This window comes from Hemibagrus wyckioides, linkage group LG10 (assembly GCF_019097595.1).
Source record: "Hemibagrus wyckioides isolate EC202008001 linkage group LG10, SWU_Hwy_1.0, whole genome shotgun sequence".
Lineage (NCBI taxonomy): Eukaryota > Metazoa > Chordata > Actinopteri > Siluriformes > Bagridae > Hemibagrus > Hemibagrus wyckioides.
In genome coordinates, this window is record NC_080719.1 from 3,465,067 (window position 1) to 3,485,000 (window position 19,934).

At 39.7% G+C, this 19,934-nt stretch overlaps 1 protein-coding gene across 3 annotated transcripts in view; it reads right to left on the reverse strand.

The window, feature by feature from the left end:
• The window catches only part of cpne7 (copine VII), a 77,112-nt gene that overhangs the window by 10,647 nt on the left and 46,531 nt on the right, over nucleotides 1–19,934 (reverse strand). For all 3 annotated transcript variants that reach the window (XR_009205906.1, XM_058401444.1, XM_058401443.1), the window contains exons 10-14: nucleotides 17,942–18,001; nucleotides 16,033–16,166; nucleotides 2,275–2,329; nucleotides 1,233–1,284; nucleotides 612–745 (exon numbers count right to left, since the gene is read on the reverse strand). Coding sequence is in view for 2 of the 3 variants with exons in the window: in XM_058401444.1 (XP_058257427.1) it covers nucleotides 612–745; nucleotides 1,233–1,284; nucleotides 2,275–2,329; nucleotides 16,033–16,166; nucleotides 17,942–18,001 (435 nt within the window). In the remaining variant the exon portion in view is untranslated. The remainder of the gene's footprint in view (nucleotides 1–611; nucleotides 746–1,232; nucleotides 1,285–2,274; nucleotides 2,330–16,032; nucleotides 16,167–17,941; nucleotides 18,002–19,934) is intronic.

Below are 19,934 nucleotides of genomic sequence, written 5' to 3' on the forward strand. Positions count from 1 at the left end.
TTCAGGGGTTGGGCTCGGCCCCTTAGTTCCAGTGAAAGGAACTCTTAATGCTTCAGCTTCATACCAAGACATTTTGGACAATTTCATGCTCCCAACTTTGTGGGAACAGTTTGGGGATGACCCCTACCTGTTCCAACATGACTGCACACCGGGGCACAAAGCAAGGTACATAAAGACATCGATGAGTGAATTTGGTGTGGAGGAACTTGACTGGACTGACCTTAGCCTGACAGAACACCTTTGGGATGAGTTAAACTAACATCAGTGCCTGACCTCACAAATGTGCTTCTAGAGGAATAGTCAAAAATTCCCATAAACACACTCCTAAACCTTGTGGAAAGCCTTCCTAGAAGAGTTGAAGCTGTTATAGTTGTAAAGGGCGGGACAACTCCATATCAAACCCTATCCTTAAGAATGGAATGTCATTAAAGTTCATGTGCATGTAAAGGCAGATGTCCCAAAATTTTTGGCAAAATAGTGTATTTCTACAGCCGCCCTTTCTGGTTATAAATGAAGTTTTCACAGATTTTCTGAACTTCTTCTGAAGCTCAATGAGAAACATCTACAGAGTAACATACTGTATAGCGGGAATAAAAGATGTCGGAACTCACAGACGCGTCTTTAATGGGCTCCTTCCCTGCGGCTTGCTTGCTTATTCTGCTGATTATAGGAGCCACATTAGTTGGTCCATAGAGCTGGATCTTGGGCAGGCAGTTCTGGTAAGCTTCTACCACCCCCTGAATCTCTGATTAGAGATGAGAAAGAGACACACAGTTAACAGTCGGAAGCCTGAAGCTGTTCTTAAAGGTGTCACAGACTCAGCATTTTCAGCTACACGACTAAATCAGCAGATTTTTGCATTAACCCCAAAGGAAGGGGAAAAAAGCCTGAAGCGAAAAAAAGATAGCGGCACTTTTTCCCCACTTTTCTAGAGTGTTATAACCGTGAAAAGAGGCTTGGAGAAAAAGCTAGTGAAAGGAGGTCAGGTCAGCTCTTTGAAGATTTATTTGTCTTCTTCAGCCAATGAAACTTGCGATTTTTCCAAAAATAAAAAAAAATAATTAAGATAAAAATAAAAAAAATCTGCCTCTTGAAAAAGATGTTCTATTATAACCATAACCTTAATCAGTCCATTTTTAGAAACATTTTTAAAATAAAAAAATATTATTATATATTATTATTAGTATTAAAAGACAGCTTTGGGTTTTTTTTTGTCTTTTTTTTTGTCTTACCTTCACATTCGTCATCATCGGGATTGAAATTGATGGCAAAGTCATGTGACACCTGAAGTACAAACAGAAAAATAACAAGTTTAAATCTTCACGTATAAATCGAAGCATGGGTCCTTGCAGTGACTTTTGCAAAAAATAAAAAATAAAACAAATAAAATAATAAAAATTTAAAAAACCCACACAACTAGAATCTCATTTCACAAAATGGATTTTAAGGTCATTGCTGTAGTGAACAAAAAAAAAAGAAACAGAAGGCAATAAATCACATCCTCTCTTTATTTCAGTTTGTCTGCATGCTTTTAAAAAAATTCTGCAACCGGTGCAAGAAAATAATGTCGCCAGCTATTATAAAATTACACCGTCTTCCTTTCTATTCCAGGTAAGATGGAGCGAGAAGCAGATGGAGAAGTCCAATAGGACGGATTATGCTAAGGCTTAAAAGCATGAGTTCGATAGATTTGAATTATTTATGTACAGAGATATGACTTCATGTGAATATACTGCACTGTATAGAACACAGCAACACAAAAAATGCTCAAGCATAACAATGAGATCTAGTTTATCTGAGGCTTTAACTATTAATATCTCCTGAAGCTTGATAAACATTTAGAAAAAGGATTATTTAAGGCAGAGAAAAATATATTCTTTAAATAAATTGTTCAGAATCCAATGAAAAAATACATTTATTTATTTATCTATCTATCTATCTATCTATCTATCTATCTATCTATCTATCTATCTATCTATCTATCTATCTATCTACATTTATTTATTTATTTATTTATTTATTATAAATCCAAACTAATCATTTTTTTTAGATTGAGGAACGTTCTGAGTTCTGAGTGTATCAGGATAATGTATGTTGTTCAGTAGACGTAAATGAAGCCGGCTGGTAAACAGAAATGTGACGTATGTGACCGCAGACCCACGAATCGCATTCCAGCAGCCGAGCAGCTGGCCAAGGTCAGAGGAAGTGAGTGAACCATGAGAGTTAAATCCAGAGACGACAGATGAATCTCAATGAGCGGAAACGCACTCTTACCTCGTAATTGGGTGGAATTCGAGCGCCGAAGCCCAGAGCCGAAAACCTTTTGTCACTGTGATAAGAGAAGAATCAGAAAGTGTTCCATTTTTTTTGGTGATCTTTTCAGACTGAAATACATTTATTATCCGTTTTCCACCCGAGGCGACGGAAGCCTGGATTCTCTGACGTTATAGATTTTCTCTCAAGTGCATGAATGCATATTTCACTTAATCACAGGTATTAATGACACTTTCACACTTTACTTGAATAGTCGAGGATCGATTCTGAGCTCGTTCGGGAGGGAGGACGTCATTGCACACGGAACGGTGGGACAGTTTTATAGAGCACCCCTGTAGAATTCTCGATTCTCATTGGTCAGAAGATGGTCATTTTCTATAGCAGCACATCACCATTTTACATGAACGAGTTCATTCTAATACAAAATCCTTTCTAGAGCAACACCTCATACACAGGGACTGATGTATAATCTATCTAATCATAATCTAAGACTAATAATAAAGACATTTTCTTGCTTAAGTAACATTGTGTGTAACTAACCAACATAAACATCTGAAGATTTTTGCTGGTTCGTTTTTGTACATAACATTTATGAAAGGAGTCTCCAGTGCGAGCTCTTTATAACACTCAGTAAAGCCATCAGGACGGATGAGGCTGTGCTTTGTGGTTTCTCTAACATTTTCAGACATGGGGAAGTGGTAGCTCAGTGGTTAAGGTGATTAAGGACTAATGATGAGAATCCCAGGTCCACCAAGCTCTTGGGCCTCTGAGCAAGGCCCTTAACCCTCAATTGCTCAGTTAATAATAAATAAATGTAAATCGCTCTGGGGCAGTGGTGGCTCAAGTGGTTAAGGCTCTGGGTTGTTGATCAGAGAATCTGAGTTCAAGCCCCAACTGTTGGGCCCTTGAGCATGGCCCTTAACCCTCTCTGCTTTAAGAGTGCTGTACCATAGAAAATAATTCCACTATGCTGTAAATTAAAGGCTTCTTCTTCTAAAACAAATGTTTACAGCTACTATAATGTAAGTGATAACAGCAACTAACTTGTTTCACAGTTATTCTACAGCATTAAATGTAAATATAAATGGATAAAAGGTACAATTTATTTTTCATAAATAAATTCCTATAGTATAAAAGGAATAAAGCACAGCAATCTCTTTATTATTTTTAATAACACTCTTATATATGAGCTTTTCTTCACAGATATGAAAACGTTCACTGCATATAACCCGTAAATATAAATATAAAAAATATAAATAAAGTCATTTTAGAGTATTCAGTGCTGTATTTTAGATTTATCTCCTTGACATCCTTCCATTTTATGGTCCGTTAAACCCGCCATGAAACATGATCGTGAAACCCGACCTAGAAAATAACAAGACAATCACATTATTCATTAATCCCAGGAGTGGCCCCACACATTCGCACGATTCGGTGTCATGTGATTTTATTTCAATCGAACCCCAGACCGTTTTCAGACATTTTCACACTCCAACCTTTCTGTGCAAATAGATCCGGGCACGGAAAATAAAGAGCAAGTGTGAAAACACGCTAAGAGACACCCAGAAGGCGAGTGAAACGTCAGGGCGAGCTCGGAGGCACTTTCGTATCTCCTCCGGCTGCCTGCTGCTTGTCATAATCTACTCCCACTTCTCCACTGTGCTGATTTCACATCCAGATGAAAATGGCTACAGCTAATCACACGAGCCTCTATTCCAATCAGTCGCCACGCGACTCCGCTGTGACTTCGGCTCTGGGGGATGCTGTGTGGCTCGCTGCTGCGCTCAGGGTGCATGTGTCATGTGTAATGGGATGGTGGAGGGATGAAAGCAGTGCCGGAGGGAGAGAAGCAAAAAGAGCGAGAGACACCGCAGGGGCACATGGCTAATCACTCAGCAGGATTCTGTTCTCAGCTCAGAACAGGGCACGCAGCAGAGAGGATGGAGTGCTGTGATGTTTAGCACACCAGGGGCAAGAACACACCTGAGCAGCGTTCAGATTGCACTCTCGTCTTCGGGGAGCGTGTTGGTCTCCTCAAGATGTGCCCAGTTATCATCTATATCATACAAACATGCTGATGAAGCGAGTGCTACTTTATATATATATATATATATATATATATATATGTTCTACTGCTTTTAAATTTTATCTCTGGAAAACATACGGAGCTCTCTGGTTTAAAAATATTTCTACGTTATATGGATTTTGAAGTCAGTGACGAAGTTGTGTTCCAAAAATGTCAATTTATTGTATGTATTTAATGTTTGAAAACTAAAATTGAATCAAATTATTAAAAGCAATCAAGCGCAAGTCTACAGATCACAGATCAAACTATAGCACATTACGCAGGATAAAATCTAAATAGAAACAAAACAGAAAGATCGAGCGCACAGTAGAGATGTCTATTCATTCATTTATTCTTTACTGTGTTCCTCAGAGAATCAGGTTTGTTGCAACACAAAAAAATAACACAGTAAAACAAGAGAGACAACACACAGTCATACAGATACACATTCATACACACACACATACACACAGATACATTCATATTTAAAGACAATTACAGATATACACACACAGTCATACAGATACACATTCATACACACACACACACACTATATATATATATATATACACACAGTCATACAGATGCACATACAAATACATTCATACATACACACACTTACATATACACAGTCATACAGATACACATTCATACACACACACACACACATACACACAGATACATTCATATTTAAAGACAATTACAGATATACACACACAGTCATACAGATACACATTCATACACACACACACACACACACACACACACACACACTATATATATATACACACACAGTCATACAGATGCACATACAAATACATTCATACATACACACACTTACATATACACAGTCATACAGTCACATTCATACATAGACACACACAAACATACATGAATTCACACACAATGACATACTCACATACATTCATACACACACACACACACATACACACACACACATACACACACACATGCACACAGATACATTCATACACACGCAAACATACAAACACACACACACACACACATACACACACACCTTCACTGGGAATAAAATAATTTTTTATCTTTTAATACAGAAGCTTGTGTCTCAGTCAGGACTAGGCTGAGCTCCGTCACTCACACACAGCTATCGGATGACTGACAGCAGAACTTGTGCAGAAGCACACACCTTTTCTGCACAGACTAATAATGACTCGGATCTTCTCAGTATTCAGAGAGAGCACACACACGGATAGAGCTGGAGGTTTCAAAAAGTTATAGTGACTTAAATAAGAAAAGAAATTATGTTAAGATCCAATTGCAGGTTTGTCTAAGTTATTACAGACATTCAGTAGAATTTCACTGGATTTCACTGTGGAATTCATTTATTCATTCAGCCTCAGTAAGCGCTTTATCTTGGGAATACTGCCCATGAGTGAGACGGGAATACACCAGTCCTCCAGTTTCATCAGGTGTATTTTTAATTCAAAATAAACATATAAAATTTCTGCTTTTCCTGTATACTTTTTTCTATTTCATTCAAATTTTCTATTTTTAATGAAATACTCAATTAACAATGAGATTCTACATGGCTTTCCGATTGGAATTCCTTATGGGAATTTTCTACCAGAGTGCACTTAATCATTGCTGAGAATTTCATGAAAAGCATGCAATTTGTTCTGCGAGCTTCCATAAATGTCTTTTAGCCATGTACAGTGGAACCTTGGCATACGAATGCCGTCTCTTACGAATTGTTTCCTATGAATTGAAATTTTGCAAGAAATTTGTATCTGCATAATGAAGCGGTTTGGTTCTTATCGTTTGTATGCCGTTTGTATCGGCATACAAACGATACGAACCAAACCGAACGCCGGCTAAGTTGTGCGTACGTCCAGGAGCCGTTCAAAACTTGTTAGCGTCAGTGGCATGCGTGGTCTGTCGTATTTTTAGCCCAAGCTTGGTGGCACGACTTCCTGTGAGGAGCCTTGACATGGAATGCTTGGCTTCAGTTCTTTGTAAGCAGCCGTACAGTTTACATACACTTTGTATTGGGAATATTGGTCATATTTTTGGGTGCCTGGAACGGATTATCAGCAGTTACATAATTTCTGATGGGAAAATTTGTACTCATTTTCGCCTTAAGAACTCGCCTACAGGACGGATTTAGTTCATATGACGAGGTTCCACAGTATTAAATAATTGCTGTAGTGGAATTCCTCTGGTGCTTGGACCCCTAACCCCCCTAACAGGTTTAAGGAGAGGACACAAGTTTTCCTGACTTCTCGTGTGATTTCCCATGCTTGCATCATGGCATCCTGTGTGAGAAACATGGATCTCTGTGAAAGTGCATGGAATTAACAAGCACTTTGGCCGATTCTCATCACATTTTATAGTGAGCTTGGCTTTTCAGGCTCTTTCAGCAATTTAGCCGTTTCTTTCATTTGCTGAAGATTGAATACCGCCTTCCCTCTGGCAGCGTTGTGCAATCTCAAGTGAAGTATTCATAACAGCATACTAGCTGTTCAGGATGTTAGCAAGAGTAATTAGCTGTGCTAATTAACATAACAGAATTGAAGGAGGAGGAAGAGGAGGAGGAGGTGGGGGTAGTAATTAAGATATAACAAAAAAACCCAACTGCTGTTTTGTCCCAAAATAAAATGTTTTCATTGACACATTGGCAGTTCCTCCCCATGAGGCAACAGCATTCCCATTCCTTTCCTGTGACTGAGGATCCTGCATTCCCATTCCTTCCCTGTGATTGTAAAATTGCATTCTCAGTCTTTAGCTATGATTAAGAAAACTGCATTTCCATTCTTTTGTTGAGAGTGAGGAAAAAGCATTTCCATTCCTTCCCTGTGACTGAGGAAAGAACATTCTCATTCCTTCCCGGTGACAGAGGAAATAACATTCCATTTCCTTCACTGTTACTAAGGAAAGAACATTCCCATTCCTGCCCTGTGACTGAAGAAACTTCTTCCAATTCCTGCCCTGTGACTGAGGAAACAGCATTGCCATTGCCTTCCCTGTGACTAAGAAAACAAACTTCCCATTCATTTCCTGTGATTGAGAAAACAAAATTCCATTTCCTTCCCTGTTAATGAGGAAACAGCATTCACATTCCTTCCCTGTTAATGAGGAAACAGCATTCCAACTCCTTTCCTTGTTATTGAAGAAAGAGCATTCCCATTCCTTTCCTGTGATTGAGGAAACAAAATTCCATTTCTATTCCCGTGACTGAAGAAACAACATTCCAACTCCTTCCCTGTGACTAAGGAAAGAACAGCCCTTTTTCTCCCTGTGACATAGGAAACAGCATTCCCTTTCCTTTTCTATGACTGAGGAAACAAATTCAATTTCCTTCCCTGTGATTGAGGAAACAGCATTCCATTTCCTTCCCTGTCACACAGGAAACAACATTCTCATTCCTTCCCTGTGACAAAGGAAACAAAATTCCATTTCCTTCCCTGTTTTTTTTCCTCAGGTTCTACATCAGTGGACGTTTTGCCATCTGAATGAACCTGATTTTTGGTTAAATGATAACTTGTTTTTTGTTTTTTTTATTGCCACCCATTTGAAGAAAGAAATGCAAATGTTTCAGTGTATGTGGATAAAATTCTGTATTTTCTCCTGCCTGCTAGGATTTTCTCGTCAGCCGCATTGGCATGCTGCGTACGTGTCGAGATTAACAGCACAACTGTGTTTGATGAGCAAAAGCATGATTGAGATCCACGAGCTGCTCTGACAACTGCGACTTCCTCCCACGCAGACAAGCGCTTTCCCAGTGAGTAACAAAGCAGGTCTTTTTCAGCCTCTGTTAAACTCACGCCGCTTTTTAGACTCGGGTTAAAACGGGTCAAGAGAGCTACAACCCTTTTAGCTATTGATGCATTTTGTTCAAGATAATCGCACGATATAATTTAGTGTGGAGTTTCGATATTGACATCTGACATTCTGTTTAAATAACTCCACTTTATTTAAACGAAGGCGCATGAATAAGACGCACGGCATGTCGAGATCACAGTCGGACACGCGGTAACATCCTCGATCAATTAAGACGAGAAACGAAAAAAGCTTTCCACGCTCCAGACCCCCCCGGCTGAGAGTTTACTCATAGTCTGCTCTTTTCATGTTTCTCTTCAACAACACAATGTTTTTCCCTCTATAAAGTCTCAACGGGGAAAACATTGGCCACAGGAGGGAAGCGGGAAGTCACGGTGCCCAGACACCCCTACTGGAGCAGATGTGCCTCACAGCTGTAAACGGGCTAATCCAGCTTTTAATGAAAGCCCAGAGGATCGACCTGTGGCAAGCCGAGGAAGAGGGATGGCCTGAAATTAGTCACGAATCTCCTGGCCAAAACCACATTTGCTCTGACAAGAGATCAGAACAAATGCAGAAATAAAGTGCGTCCAGAGCGAAGAGCCGCATCCAGATTAGTTAGTTATTTTCCCAACGTTTCAGGAGGTGAGTCACGGTGCTGGAGGCCAGGTGATATTTTGCCACCCGTTATTAGCTTCTGGTGGATGAAGAATACACAAAGACACACACACGGACACACTCACACCCCTGTATACCTATTAAAACATCCATTACATGAGATCACAAGGAAAATGATTAAAGAAATCTTTAATCGGCCTATAATCCGATTTTAATGACGTTCTCTTTCTTCCTCGTTATTCTTTAATAACAAAAATTCTCCTAAGTGTCATTGCTGGCACGGAACAAGATGAAATTAGCACCTAGCCATTTTCAGGAACGATATACTGCATGTTATTTTGTGTGTCAGAGCTCCTGAGGACAAAAGATATAAAATAAAAATCAAGACACATTGAAGCAACAGGTCAGGAAGTGAACAGCAGAAATATTAGAATGAAAGAGTCATTCAAAGACTGAGGGGGCTACTTGGCTCCATTTTTTGTTGGTTTTAGTATTTCTTTTACAAATATCCATATCCATATCCATATCCATCCATCCATTTTCTGTAGCACTTATCCTACATGAGGTCATGGGGAACCTGGAGCTTATCCCTAAGAACTCGGGGCACAACAAGGGGGACAACCTAGATAGGGTGCCAGTATTTCTGCCACTGTGCATATACACACACACTCTGGACAATTCAGACATGCCAATCCGGCTACAAAGCATTTCGTCAGACTGGAGGAGGAAAAACCTGGAGGAGGAGAAACCCATGAAGTGCTTGGTGAACATTCAAACTCCACACACACATACACGGGAATCAAACCCCAACCCTAGCGGTAAGAAGCAAACCTACATTTACAAATACGGTGGAACCTCAGCATACAAATTTAATCGGTTTTGGAGGAGAGTTCTTAAGGTGAAAATGCGTATTGAGAAACGAATTTTCCCATAAGAATTAATGTAAATGCAGATAATCCGTTCCAGCCGCCCAAAAATATGACTAATATGACCGATACGAAGCGTATGTAAACTGTACGGCTGCTTACAAAGAACTGACCCAAGCCAAGCATTCCATGTCAAGGCTCCTCACAGGAAGTCCTGCCACCAAGCTTGGGCTAAAAATAGAACAGACCGCCCACACCACCAATCTGTCAACAAAAAAACGCCCGAAAAATCATCTAGCTTTTGAACGCATGCTGAAGGCATTGGTATCGTGGGATGAATCTTTCCAAACAGCTTTCACTGACTGGCCTCACTTGACTTTCCATTGACGCTAACAAATTTTGAATGGCTCCCGGATGTATGCGCAACTTAGCCAGCATTCGGTTCAGTTCGTTATGTTTCAATGCCAAAAATGCTTCGTATGCCGATGCAAATTTCTAGCAAAAATTCAGTTTTTAAGGAGAACATTTGTATGCCGAGGTTCTACTCGAAAATATTTCCCCCTGTTTTACATCCTGCTCTCTCCTTACCATGTAACAGCTGCCAAGTGTGTATGTGCTAAATCTACACTAAAAAATACTTTCAGTTTCTGATTTTAGGGCAAAAAGCTGCGAAGAAACCAAAAAACAATGAGATTGTTTATTATTTAATAGTTTATAATTTATAATATTTTAGATTTAGTGTTGAAAAATGATTGTAAAAATGAGTTTAATTTTTAATTCATTTTATCATTTTAATTTGGATTCAAAATAGATTTTCATGAACATGAGCATATCTTTAAATGAAGAAATTTATTCCATTTATTTGAATAAATAGTGCATATAAAGGAAATGGAGATTTTTTATTATTTTTTATACGTTTCTGTAACATTATACGTCTTCACATATTCATGCCAGTTTTTTTAATTTAATTTATTTCGCTGTAAATGTGGAATCAATTTTAATTTGTCTAGGAGATGGAGCAAAAACAGTCAATGGTACTGATTTTTTTTACATTTTACCCCATCAACCTCTTGAAATATTGTCCAAAAAAAGCGGATGAATATATAAACTAAAACAAAAGCAATTATCGATCTTTTTATCTCAACTGTAAGTGGAAATTTAATTATTAACCAATTAATTACTAATTATTGTGCAGTTTTCTCAATAATGCTGGTTTCAAAAGTATTGGCACCCCTAGAATTTGATGAATCAGTAGCAGAGAACACCTCTAAATAAAATAAAAACAGTATCTGCACTCGTGACAATGAGGTGTCAATCATCCTGACATGTTTTTGAGCGGAAATATTAATTTAACAAGTATTAAACTTAACAAGTTTAACCTTTTCTCCAGAAAAAAATGTATCCAATTTCTCCATGATTCAGTTTTCTCTGAGTGCTACACTCTTTTTCTGATTTCAAAAGTCTTGGAACACCCTCAATTTATCTTTCTTGAATGCAGCAGGGGTGTCAATACTTTTCATTCATAAGAATTAAAAGGAAATGTAATTTGTAGTAGTTAACTTCTCGGACATTTTGTTTTCCTAAAGTAGTGCAATTTTTTAAAAAGCACTGGCTCTCCTACCATATAGCGAATCATCTACTGTGACAAATAAAAGAGCTAAAATGCTTCTTTTTTCTCAGTTAGTGCAGTTTTCTTCAACACATCGCTGCTTTTTAAAAGTAATGGCACCCCTACCATTCATATTTGGTGAAGCTCTAACTCTAATTTTGCGAGACAGTATTTTACATAAAGAAGAACTGTTTTATGAGAATAATTTAGGAAAAAGTAAAAAAAAGTTTGTGTCATTTTCTGAGCGCAAAAATTTTATCATTTGCTTGAACAATGCTAATCATTTTTGTGTAGACGGTATGCTAAATTTGGGCTAAAAACTGTCATGTATTTGTTCTATTTGTGTTATTTGTGTAGCAGGACTGAGCAGCAACACAGAGGAGACAACATCTGATAACAAGACACTGACAGATCGCACTTCCTCCTCTGGAAGTCACGTGACGTCTGTAATTCACAGAACCAGCTGTGAGAGAGGAAAAAAAGCCACAGGGCTGCTAATGAGAAGCTGATAAATATGGAGATTTTCCCGGACAGTCTTGTCTCATCTCATTCTCACTTGTTTTGTGTTTGTGCTGGTGTGGGAAGCTCGGGGGCAAACAATTCCTCCATCCCACTAGCAGCACCAAATTTATCTGCAGGTTTTCACCTGGTGTGTGTGGCAGAAATGCTTCGAGCAAGAAGCCCACACACACACAGCGTAGGAGGCCAACACTGGAGGGCTTCGAATATCCTGAGCCCAAAATGTCTACCTTCTGAACTCTGGTTCTATTTTAAAAGCCAAGGCATTAAGACAAAGCTTTATGTTTATATCTGGGTTGGGATTCATCAAGTCAAATGAGATCAACACACACACACACAGTTTACAGCTTGACTAGGAATAAACCTCAAAAAAAAAAAAAGCTGATGTTTGTTTAGAGTTGATTTATTGGTGTCCATGTTCAGCATTGAGTGTCATTGTCAAGTTCCACTCCACAGTGGTGATTAATATGAAGCTCATTATGAAAGTAGACACTTTAAGAATTTGTAGTGTTTCAGAAGTATATCTGTTTTTCCCTAGCCTACTAGGGGTGATATATTCATAGAAAAGTTCCAAAAAACAAAAGCGGTTCATTTTTTCCCACACAAATGTTTGTATCTTTAAAGTAAATGTTGATATCAAACCCATTTCTGCTCTCTGAGATGCTCCAACTTTAGAGTTACGAGCAAACATACATGTATATAAAAATATTTTCCGAGCTGGAAGGTGAAGTCTGACCTCTGAGACATTCTGCATCACAGGGCAGTGTAACACACACTCAGAGGAAAGCGCTTTCTGCCCTCTTCCATATACATCAGATTGTAGATACGTGTTTGACTAGCGTCGCTTGACAATTATGCATTCTTTCTTCTAAAACTCTTGACTTCTAGAAACTCTGAAACTCTCAATCTTAGGACAGACACTTAAAGACTTCAGAAAAAGTTCTCTTGGTTTTATTTACATATTTATCTGCACTTGTTCATTTTCACAATTTCTACTATTTTTTACTTCTGGTAGATGCTAAACTGCATTTCGTTGCTATGTACCTGAAAAATCGTGTAATGGGAGCCTCTAGTTAAGAAACGTCTCATAACCTTAAAAACCCAAGCGACCTGCATTAGCATTCGATTATAATAATCTGAAAAGGACACACAGAAACTCGACTGTGTGTAGCCTGATTCTGAATACAAGAAACTTCCCTAGTGTAAATAAGGTAAGGTAAGGTAATGCTTTATTGATCCCAAACCAGAGACATTTACACGTACATATCATTTACATTTCTGGCATTTCGACAGATGATCCAGAGAGATCTCATTTTATACAACTGAGTTTAAGGGCCTCTTTCAGGGGCCCAGCAGTGGCAGCTTGATGGACCTGGGATTCAAACTCACAACCTTCTGATCAGAAGCTACCACATCCCCAAACTCACGTTACAGCAGCTCGTTGATACAGAACAGAGGTCACAGACAAAATGTATGTCAATATCACATCATGTGCAATATTATATTATGTGCAATATGTTCTAGTTCTCTAGCTCTTTTATGTATATATAGAACATGTCATTTACTTTTCTTATATATGTCATTTATATTTATTTTTCTTGTAGACCGAAGCAGTATCTGGCAAAAAAATTTCCTTTGGGATAAATAAAGCTCTGTCTTATCCTAAAATAAAGTGTAAACAATGACGTAAGAACTGAACGTAAGGTGCAGACTCGAGAGAGCAGATTTAATGAACGCCTGAAATGATAGTCAGCTACACAGCTCACAGTTTCAGCTCTAACAAGCAACCGTCCTAACTGAGACACTAACACAGACATTCGTTTTGGCCTGAATTCTGCACTGATACGCTTCCGGCTCCTGTGGGAACGAGTGTTGTCAAGGCTGGAAGTCTCTAATAAGCCGCGTTGGCACGGGGACCGTCCCGAGCTCCGGCGTCTGGCAAGACTACATGCCACATGGGTTGTTGTTAGGACAGAGCCCAGAGGAGGAGGAGGAAAAAACCAGGCTTGTGCTTGGTCTGTCATGTGATCAGACCGCCCGTCGACACCTTTACAACCTGTCAGGACGCTCGGGGCTCATCAGCCAACAGCTCTGACAGTGAGAGCAGCAGCACAGCATGCAGCGTGGCAAAGAAACAAACTGCCACGCGAAAATACCAACAGAGATTCTAGTCGAGTTAACTGGATATTTCCCTCGAGTCCTCTCCTCCAGCTTGATGGGCATATCGGTTGTTTCACTTAATCTTGTTTTGTCAGGAACGAACAGGCCGAGGAGTTATGAGAAGAGCTCTGGACCGCACTGATATTCGAACGAGGATGGGAAATTCACACTTTTGGAATTGTAAATAATAGATTTTAACAAAAACTCATGCTAACTTTATGTAAACTATCTTATAAAATTAATTTTATAAAACTGTGTTCAAAATTTTGGTGATTAAAATCACTCAGATTTACAAACTTAATCTAAAAACTTAAGGAAAGTTGGTTGGAAAAATATGATGTATATTATTATTATTAATTTGAAGAGCTTAACTCCGGGTTATTGTTGCTCTAATCTTCGCTTTTAACACCAGTGAGAGTTTCACACTTAATACATAATTCGTAATACGTAATGCGGGGTTATCAATGGCTTTTTACCTGGATCAGTGGCAGTGTTTTACAGTTTAAACTCAACATCACGGTGCTGAACGTGTACAGTGTGAAACGACGTGGTGTTAGAATGTTACGGCTAGTTGCTTAGCAACAGAAACACAATCAGAACCTGAACAGAGCTTCAGCCTCGTATCAGGTGAAAACCAGGACGTAGCTGAACAACACTGAACAAAAAACGGCTTGGTGAACAGAGTCAGGCGGCAAAACACACTGTGAACATCACAGAAGTGAGCGCTGTAGTGAGGGGGAAATACATCACACTGAAACATTACCAGAAGTTGGATAGCAACGAACAAACATCTGGTTGTCTGGACAACAAACTTAAAAAGAGCAAAAAAAGATGATAAAGCTGGGAATGACAACAGAACCTGCTCGAATGCAGAAGCACAGACCGAAACTGTTTTCCTTACTGATGTGAAAGCGTGAGACGAGCAAACACTGGATTTATCCAATCAGGTCGTTAATATGCAAATATGCAAATAAAAAGAGGCGTGGTTTAGAAGTGTAGAATGTGAAATGTCAGATTCTGAAGATCCAGGATTCAGTGATAACCCTGGGGAAAGTAGGAGCAGTGAGAAACTTAAATGCCCTAAAATGTGTCTTCAGGGCGTTAGCATCTATGACATATGAGAGAAGAGTTTATGTGAACGCTCCCGGAAGCATCAACATACACGACTCAAAAACTGTCAGGATCAAAAAAACACTTGAGAGAGTCCTGATGTATGAAAAATTTCACTGATGGGATGATGTGATGAAACACACAGAGTTACTGTTACTACACAAAGGTAAATAATTTCACTTACAGTACGTTATAGCAGACTGTAAACACTGGTTCTCTCACTAGCCTCTCTTTCTCTTTATTTCTCTCTCTCTCCCTCCCTCCCTCTCTCTCTTTCTCTCTCCCTTATCCAGAGTGACTTACAATTTATCTTATTTTATACAAATGAGCAATTGATGGTAAAAGGTCTTGCTCAGGGGCCCATCAGTGGAAGCTTGATGGACCTGGGATTCAAACTCACAACCTTCTGATTCGTCAACCTATCCCTAAGCCTCGGTTAATGACATACACAGACTAATTACAGTTAGAAAAGTGACTTTTAACAATCCTGACTAAATCGATTAGCCTTCAATCCAATTCCACGCGTCTCTCCTGCATCATCTTTCAATCTTGCGAACTGTGCAGTAAATTCAAGTTAATATCTGTTATACAGTGGAACCTCAGCATACGAATGCCTTCCCAGCTGTTTTGAAAGAGTCAACCCATGATACCAACGTTGATTTTTTGGGCGTATTTTTCTTGACAGATTGGTGGCGTGGGCGGTCTGTTCTATTTTTAGCCCAAGCTTGGTGGCACGACTTCCTGTGAGGACCCTTGACATGGAATGCTAGGCTTGGGTCAGTTCTTTGTAAGCAGCTATACAGTTTACATACGCTTCGTATTGGGAATATTTTTGGGTGGCTATATTTTTACTTCTTACGGGAAAATTTGTACCGCAATACACATTTTCACCTTGACTTATTAAACTCGCATGCCTAGGTTCCACTGTACAGAACTCACATTTCTCCACACACTTTATCATTTTTTCCATATAGATCAGCTCTTTCCTGCAGAGCGAGAATCGGGATTACCTGTCATAATCCTGACAGATCTCACCCACAGCTATCAAAGCCTTCAGGTACTCGTTGGGCTGGTACGGGTTGATGTAGTGGAGGGAGCAGCTATTGCGGGGGTCTCCGTTTGATGCCGTGAAATCGATGGCAACCTGGAGGAAGAGACATCGTCAGACATCGTCTTGTTAAACGTCTGGAACAGAAAGTGACACAGGAAGTCAATGCCAGGTCCTATTTTAGAGCTGAGGCTGGGTAAATAATCTAATGAGCAAGTGTTTCTGCGGGAAAACCGTCTCGTTGTGCGTGTAATAGAGTCTGTCTCGGAAAGTCCAATTAGTCAGCCATCAGACGGCGAGTCTTCGGTTGGAGTCGTATGAGAAGCAGAACCGCTGCTAAAAATACATCTGTAGCATTAAATCTGAGAACATGACACTGCTCATGTGTAGAATTCAAATTGGGGTAAAATTTGATTTACAATTTCTTAATTGAAGGCTGTTAATTAAACGTATTATTAATTAAGTACAGAATAAAATCCTCCAGGAAAATACTCAATGATTGGGTGATATAATGATGTGTAGTCTCTGAAAAAGTCATGCTTTTAATCAATATGTCCAACTCTGTAGAACGTCCTTAAACCCGAAAGTTTAAGTTTCTCAATTTTTCATTCTCTCTCTCTCTCTCTCTCTCTCTCTCCTCTGTTTCTTTCTCTCTTTCTCTCGCTCTCTTTATTTCTCACTCTCCCGCTCTCCTCTCTCTCTCTCTTTATTTCTCTCTCTCTCTCTTGCTCTCTTTTTTCTGTCTCTCTATTTCTCTCTCTCTCTCTCTCTCTCTCTATTTCTCTCTCTCGTCCTCTCTGTCTTTCTATCCCTCTCTCTCTCTCTCTCTCTCTCTCTCTCTTTTACTCCCTCTCTTGATTTCTCTCAAAATGATGACATCATGAAAACAATAAAAATTCTGATTGCATACTGGAAACAGGAAGTGTTCAATAATTTTTTTTACATTGGTTTATTATTAGATTTAATAGTAACAAGAAGTTGAATGTCGGGTGGTACGATGGATTAGTGATTAGTGATCAATTCCCTGCCTCCACCCTACGTGTGTGTGTGCTTGTGTGTGTGTGTGTGTGTGTGTGTTTGATTGTGCCCTCTGCCTCCCCCATGATAGACTCCAGGTAACTCTGTGTAGGACAATTGCTACAAAAAAACGGATGGATGGATGCTGAGTGTCTCTGCCTCCGAATCCCCATGTATGAGCTGTTGCTATAGAAACCATAGCGTATTAATATAAACTTGTGATATTAAGCTGGACTGCTGGATTTGAATCAGTTTTCTGACCAAACAGAATCACAGCAACAATACCATATAAAAGAATATAAATTATTCATTCCTCTTCTTAAATCCGATCAGAGGGTTAGCAGATTCCAAGTCTATACTCAGGCAAACATTTGAGTTTGAGTATTGGGGAAGTGGGAGGAAACCAGAGAACCTGGAGGAAACCCATACGGAAACGTGGAGGACATACGATACTCCACAAGGACAATAATTTTGTTTCACAAATAATGTTTCACATTTAACCAGGAACTCTAGAGCTGTGAGACTTCAACGTATCCATATCCTTATTTTAGCTATGAATATCCACATTATGATTTACTCACTAACTATTTCGGTTGTGCTCCTCTGACGGAGCTTTGAATTCATTCATGCCGTTGTTTCTGTCTAGCAGGACATTTTCCAGCAATGATTCACTTTCACACTCTGGGGAAAACCGAGCTGATCTGCCGAGGTGCTATAGCGAGGCTTTCGTCAGCAGAGAAGCTGACTGCGATGGGAAAAGCCGATGGGCAGAAATGTGCCTGCATTAGCACGATGAGAATGGATTCCTCATTGTTTAGGAGCAAGCTTGCGTTTGCATTTGGCGCAGGACTTACTGTAAAGTGGATCTGGCATCCTCCCATGATGTAGTCCAGGAAGGAGTAAACTCTGTGGAGCTGTGGAACAGAGAGCTCAGCATTAATTTCACAGCACTGTGACCTGCTGAGATGAAGAACAAATGCAAAGCTCTCGATCAGTTCACTGCACTGGGCTGCATGAGTTGTGGGTGCAACTGACATCTAAATGTTGCCTGATACTCAGAGTAAAGGGACTGGAATGTTTCATTGTTTAGATTTTTTTTAAAAATCAGCATTATGCTATATACATAAAAAAGGTCTTGTGACAATAAGTACAATTCAAAATCAGTACCATGAGTTTTACATGTCTTGCTTTTCTACTTTGTCTTAATCATTTAACATTACTGTTTGCTCTCTAGCCAGATTTCCCATGTTGTGCCGGGTTGCCAGATCTCCACCCCAAATACATTTCTAAAAACCACACGAACAGACAGATTTAGATTTTTCTTAAACATTGTACCTTAACCAACTTCAATTTCTAACCATTTTTAAATTGATCCCAATTTGATGTATTAAAAGGAAAAAAACTCCTGCTGGTGTGTGTGATGTTCTATATAGCTCAAACATGTTTTTTTCTAATACTGCACTTTTAACAATACAGAGTGTGCATTCAACTCTATACTAACCCTAACCCACCCCTACACTAACCCTATACTAACTCCTAAACCTACCCCTACACTAACCCTAACACACACCAACCCTATACTAACCCTACCGCTACACTAACCCTACACTACCCCTAACCCTATACTAACCCTACCTCTACACTAACCCTAACCCTATCCCTAAACTACCCCAACCCTTTACTAACCCTACCTCTACACTAGCCCTAACCCTAACCCTTCACTACCCCTACCCTATACTAACCCTAACACTACACTACCCCTAACACTATACTAACCCTACCCCTAAACTACCCCTAACCCTACCCTATACTAACCCTACCTCTACACTAACCCTAACCCACCCCTACCTCTACACTACCCCTAACCCTATACTAACCCTACCTCTACACTAACCCTAACCCTACACTACCCCTAACCCTATACTAACCCTACCTCTACACTAACCCTAACCCTACACTACCCCTAACCCTATACTAACCCTACCTCTACACTAACCCTAACCCTACCCCAAACATTATACTAATCCTACCCTAACCCTATACTAACCCTATCCCTAAACTACCCCAACCTCTACACTAGCCCTAACCCTATACTAACCCTACCCCTGCACTAACCCTAACCCTACACTATACTAACCCTACCCCTGCACTAACCCTAACCCTACACTATACTAACCCTACCTCTACACTAGCCCTATTCCTACACTAACCCTACACTACCCCTAACCCTATACTAACCCTACCCCTACACTAACCCTAACCCTATACTAACCCTACCCGTAAACTACCCCAACCTCTGCACTATCCCTAACCCTATACTAACCCTACCCCTAAACTACCCCAACCCTTTACTAACCCTACCTCTATACTAACCCTAACCCTACACTACCCCTAACCCTATACTAACCATACCTCTACACTAACCCTACCCCTGCACTAACCCTAACCTTACACTACCCCAACCCTACCCTATCCCTACATTAACCCTTACCCTATACTAACTCTAACCCTATACTAACACTGCCCCATACTACCCCTACCTTATCCCTACACTAACCCTAACCTACACTAACCCTAACCTACACTAACCCTAATCCTACACTACCCCTACCCCTACCCCTAGACTACCCCAACCCTAGCCCTAACATATTAGACTATAATTTGCTTTTTTTCAGTAACTTGCTGCATAACCCAAACTTATAATAACCGAAATCAGCTTTCTCATAAAAGCTTAGAATCTGAGTTTCCCCCTCATGTAACTACGACATTCATAAATACCATCTTTCTGACATGACTTAATCGTGACTAAGTGTAAAATCTCATCTATGAACAATCATTGTAGTAGCT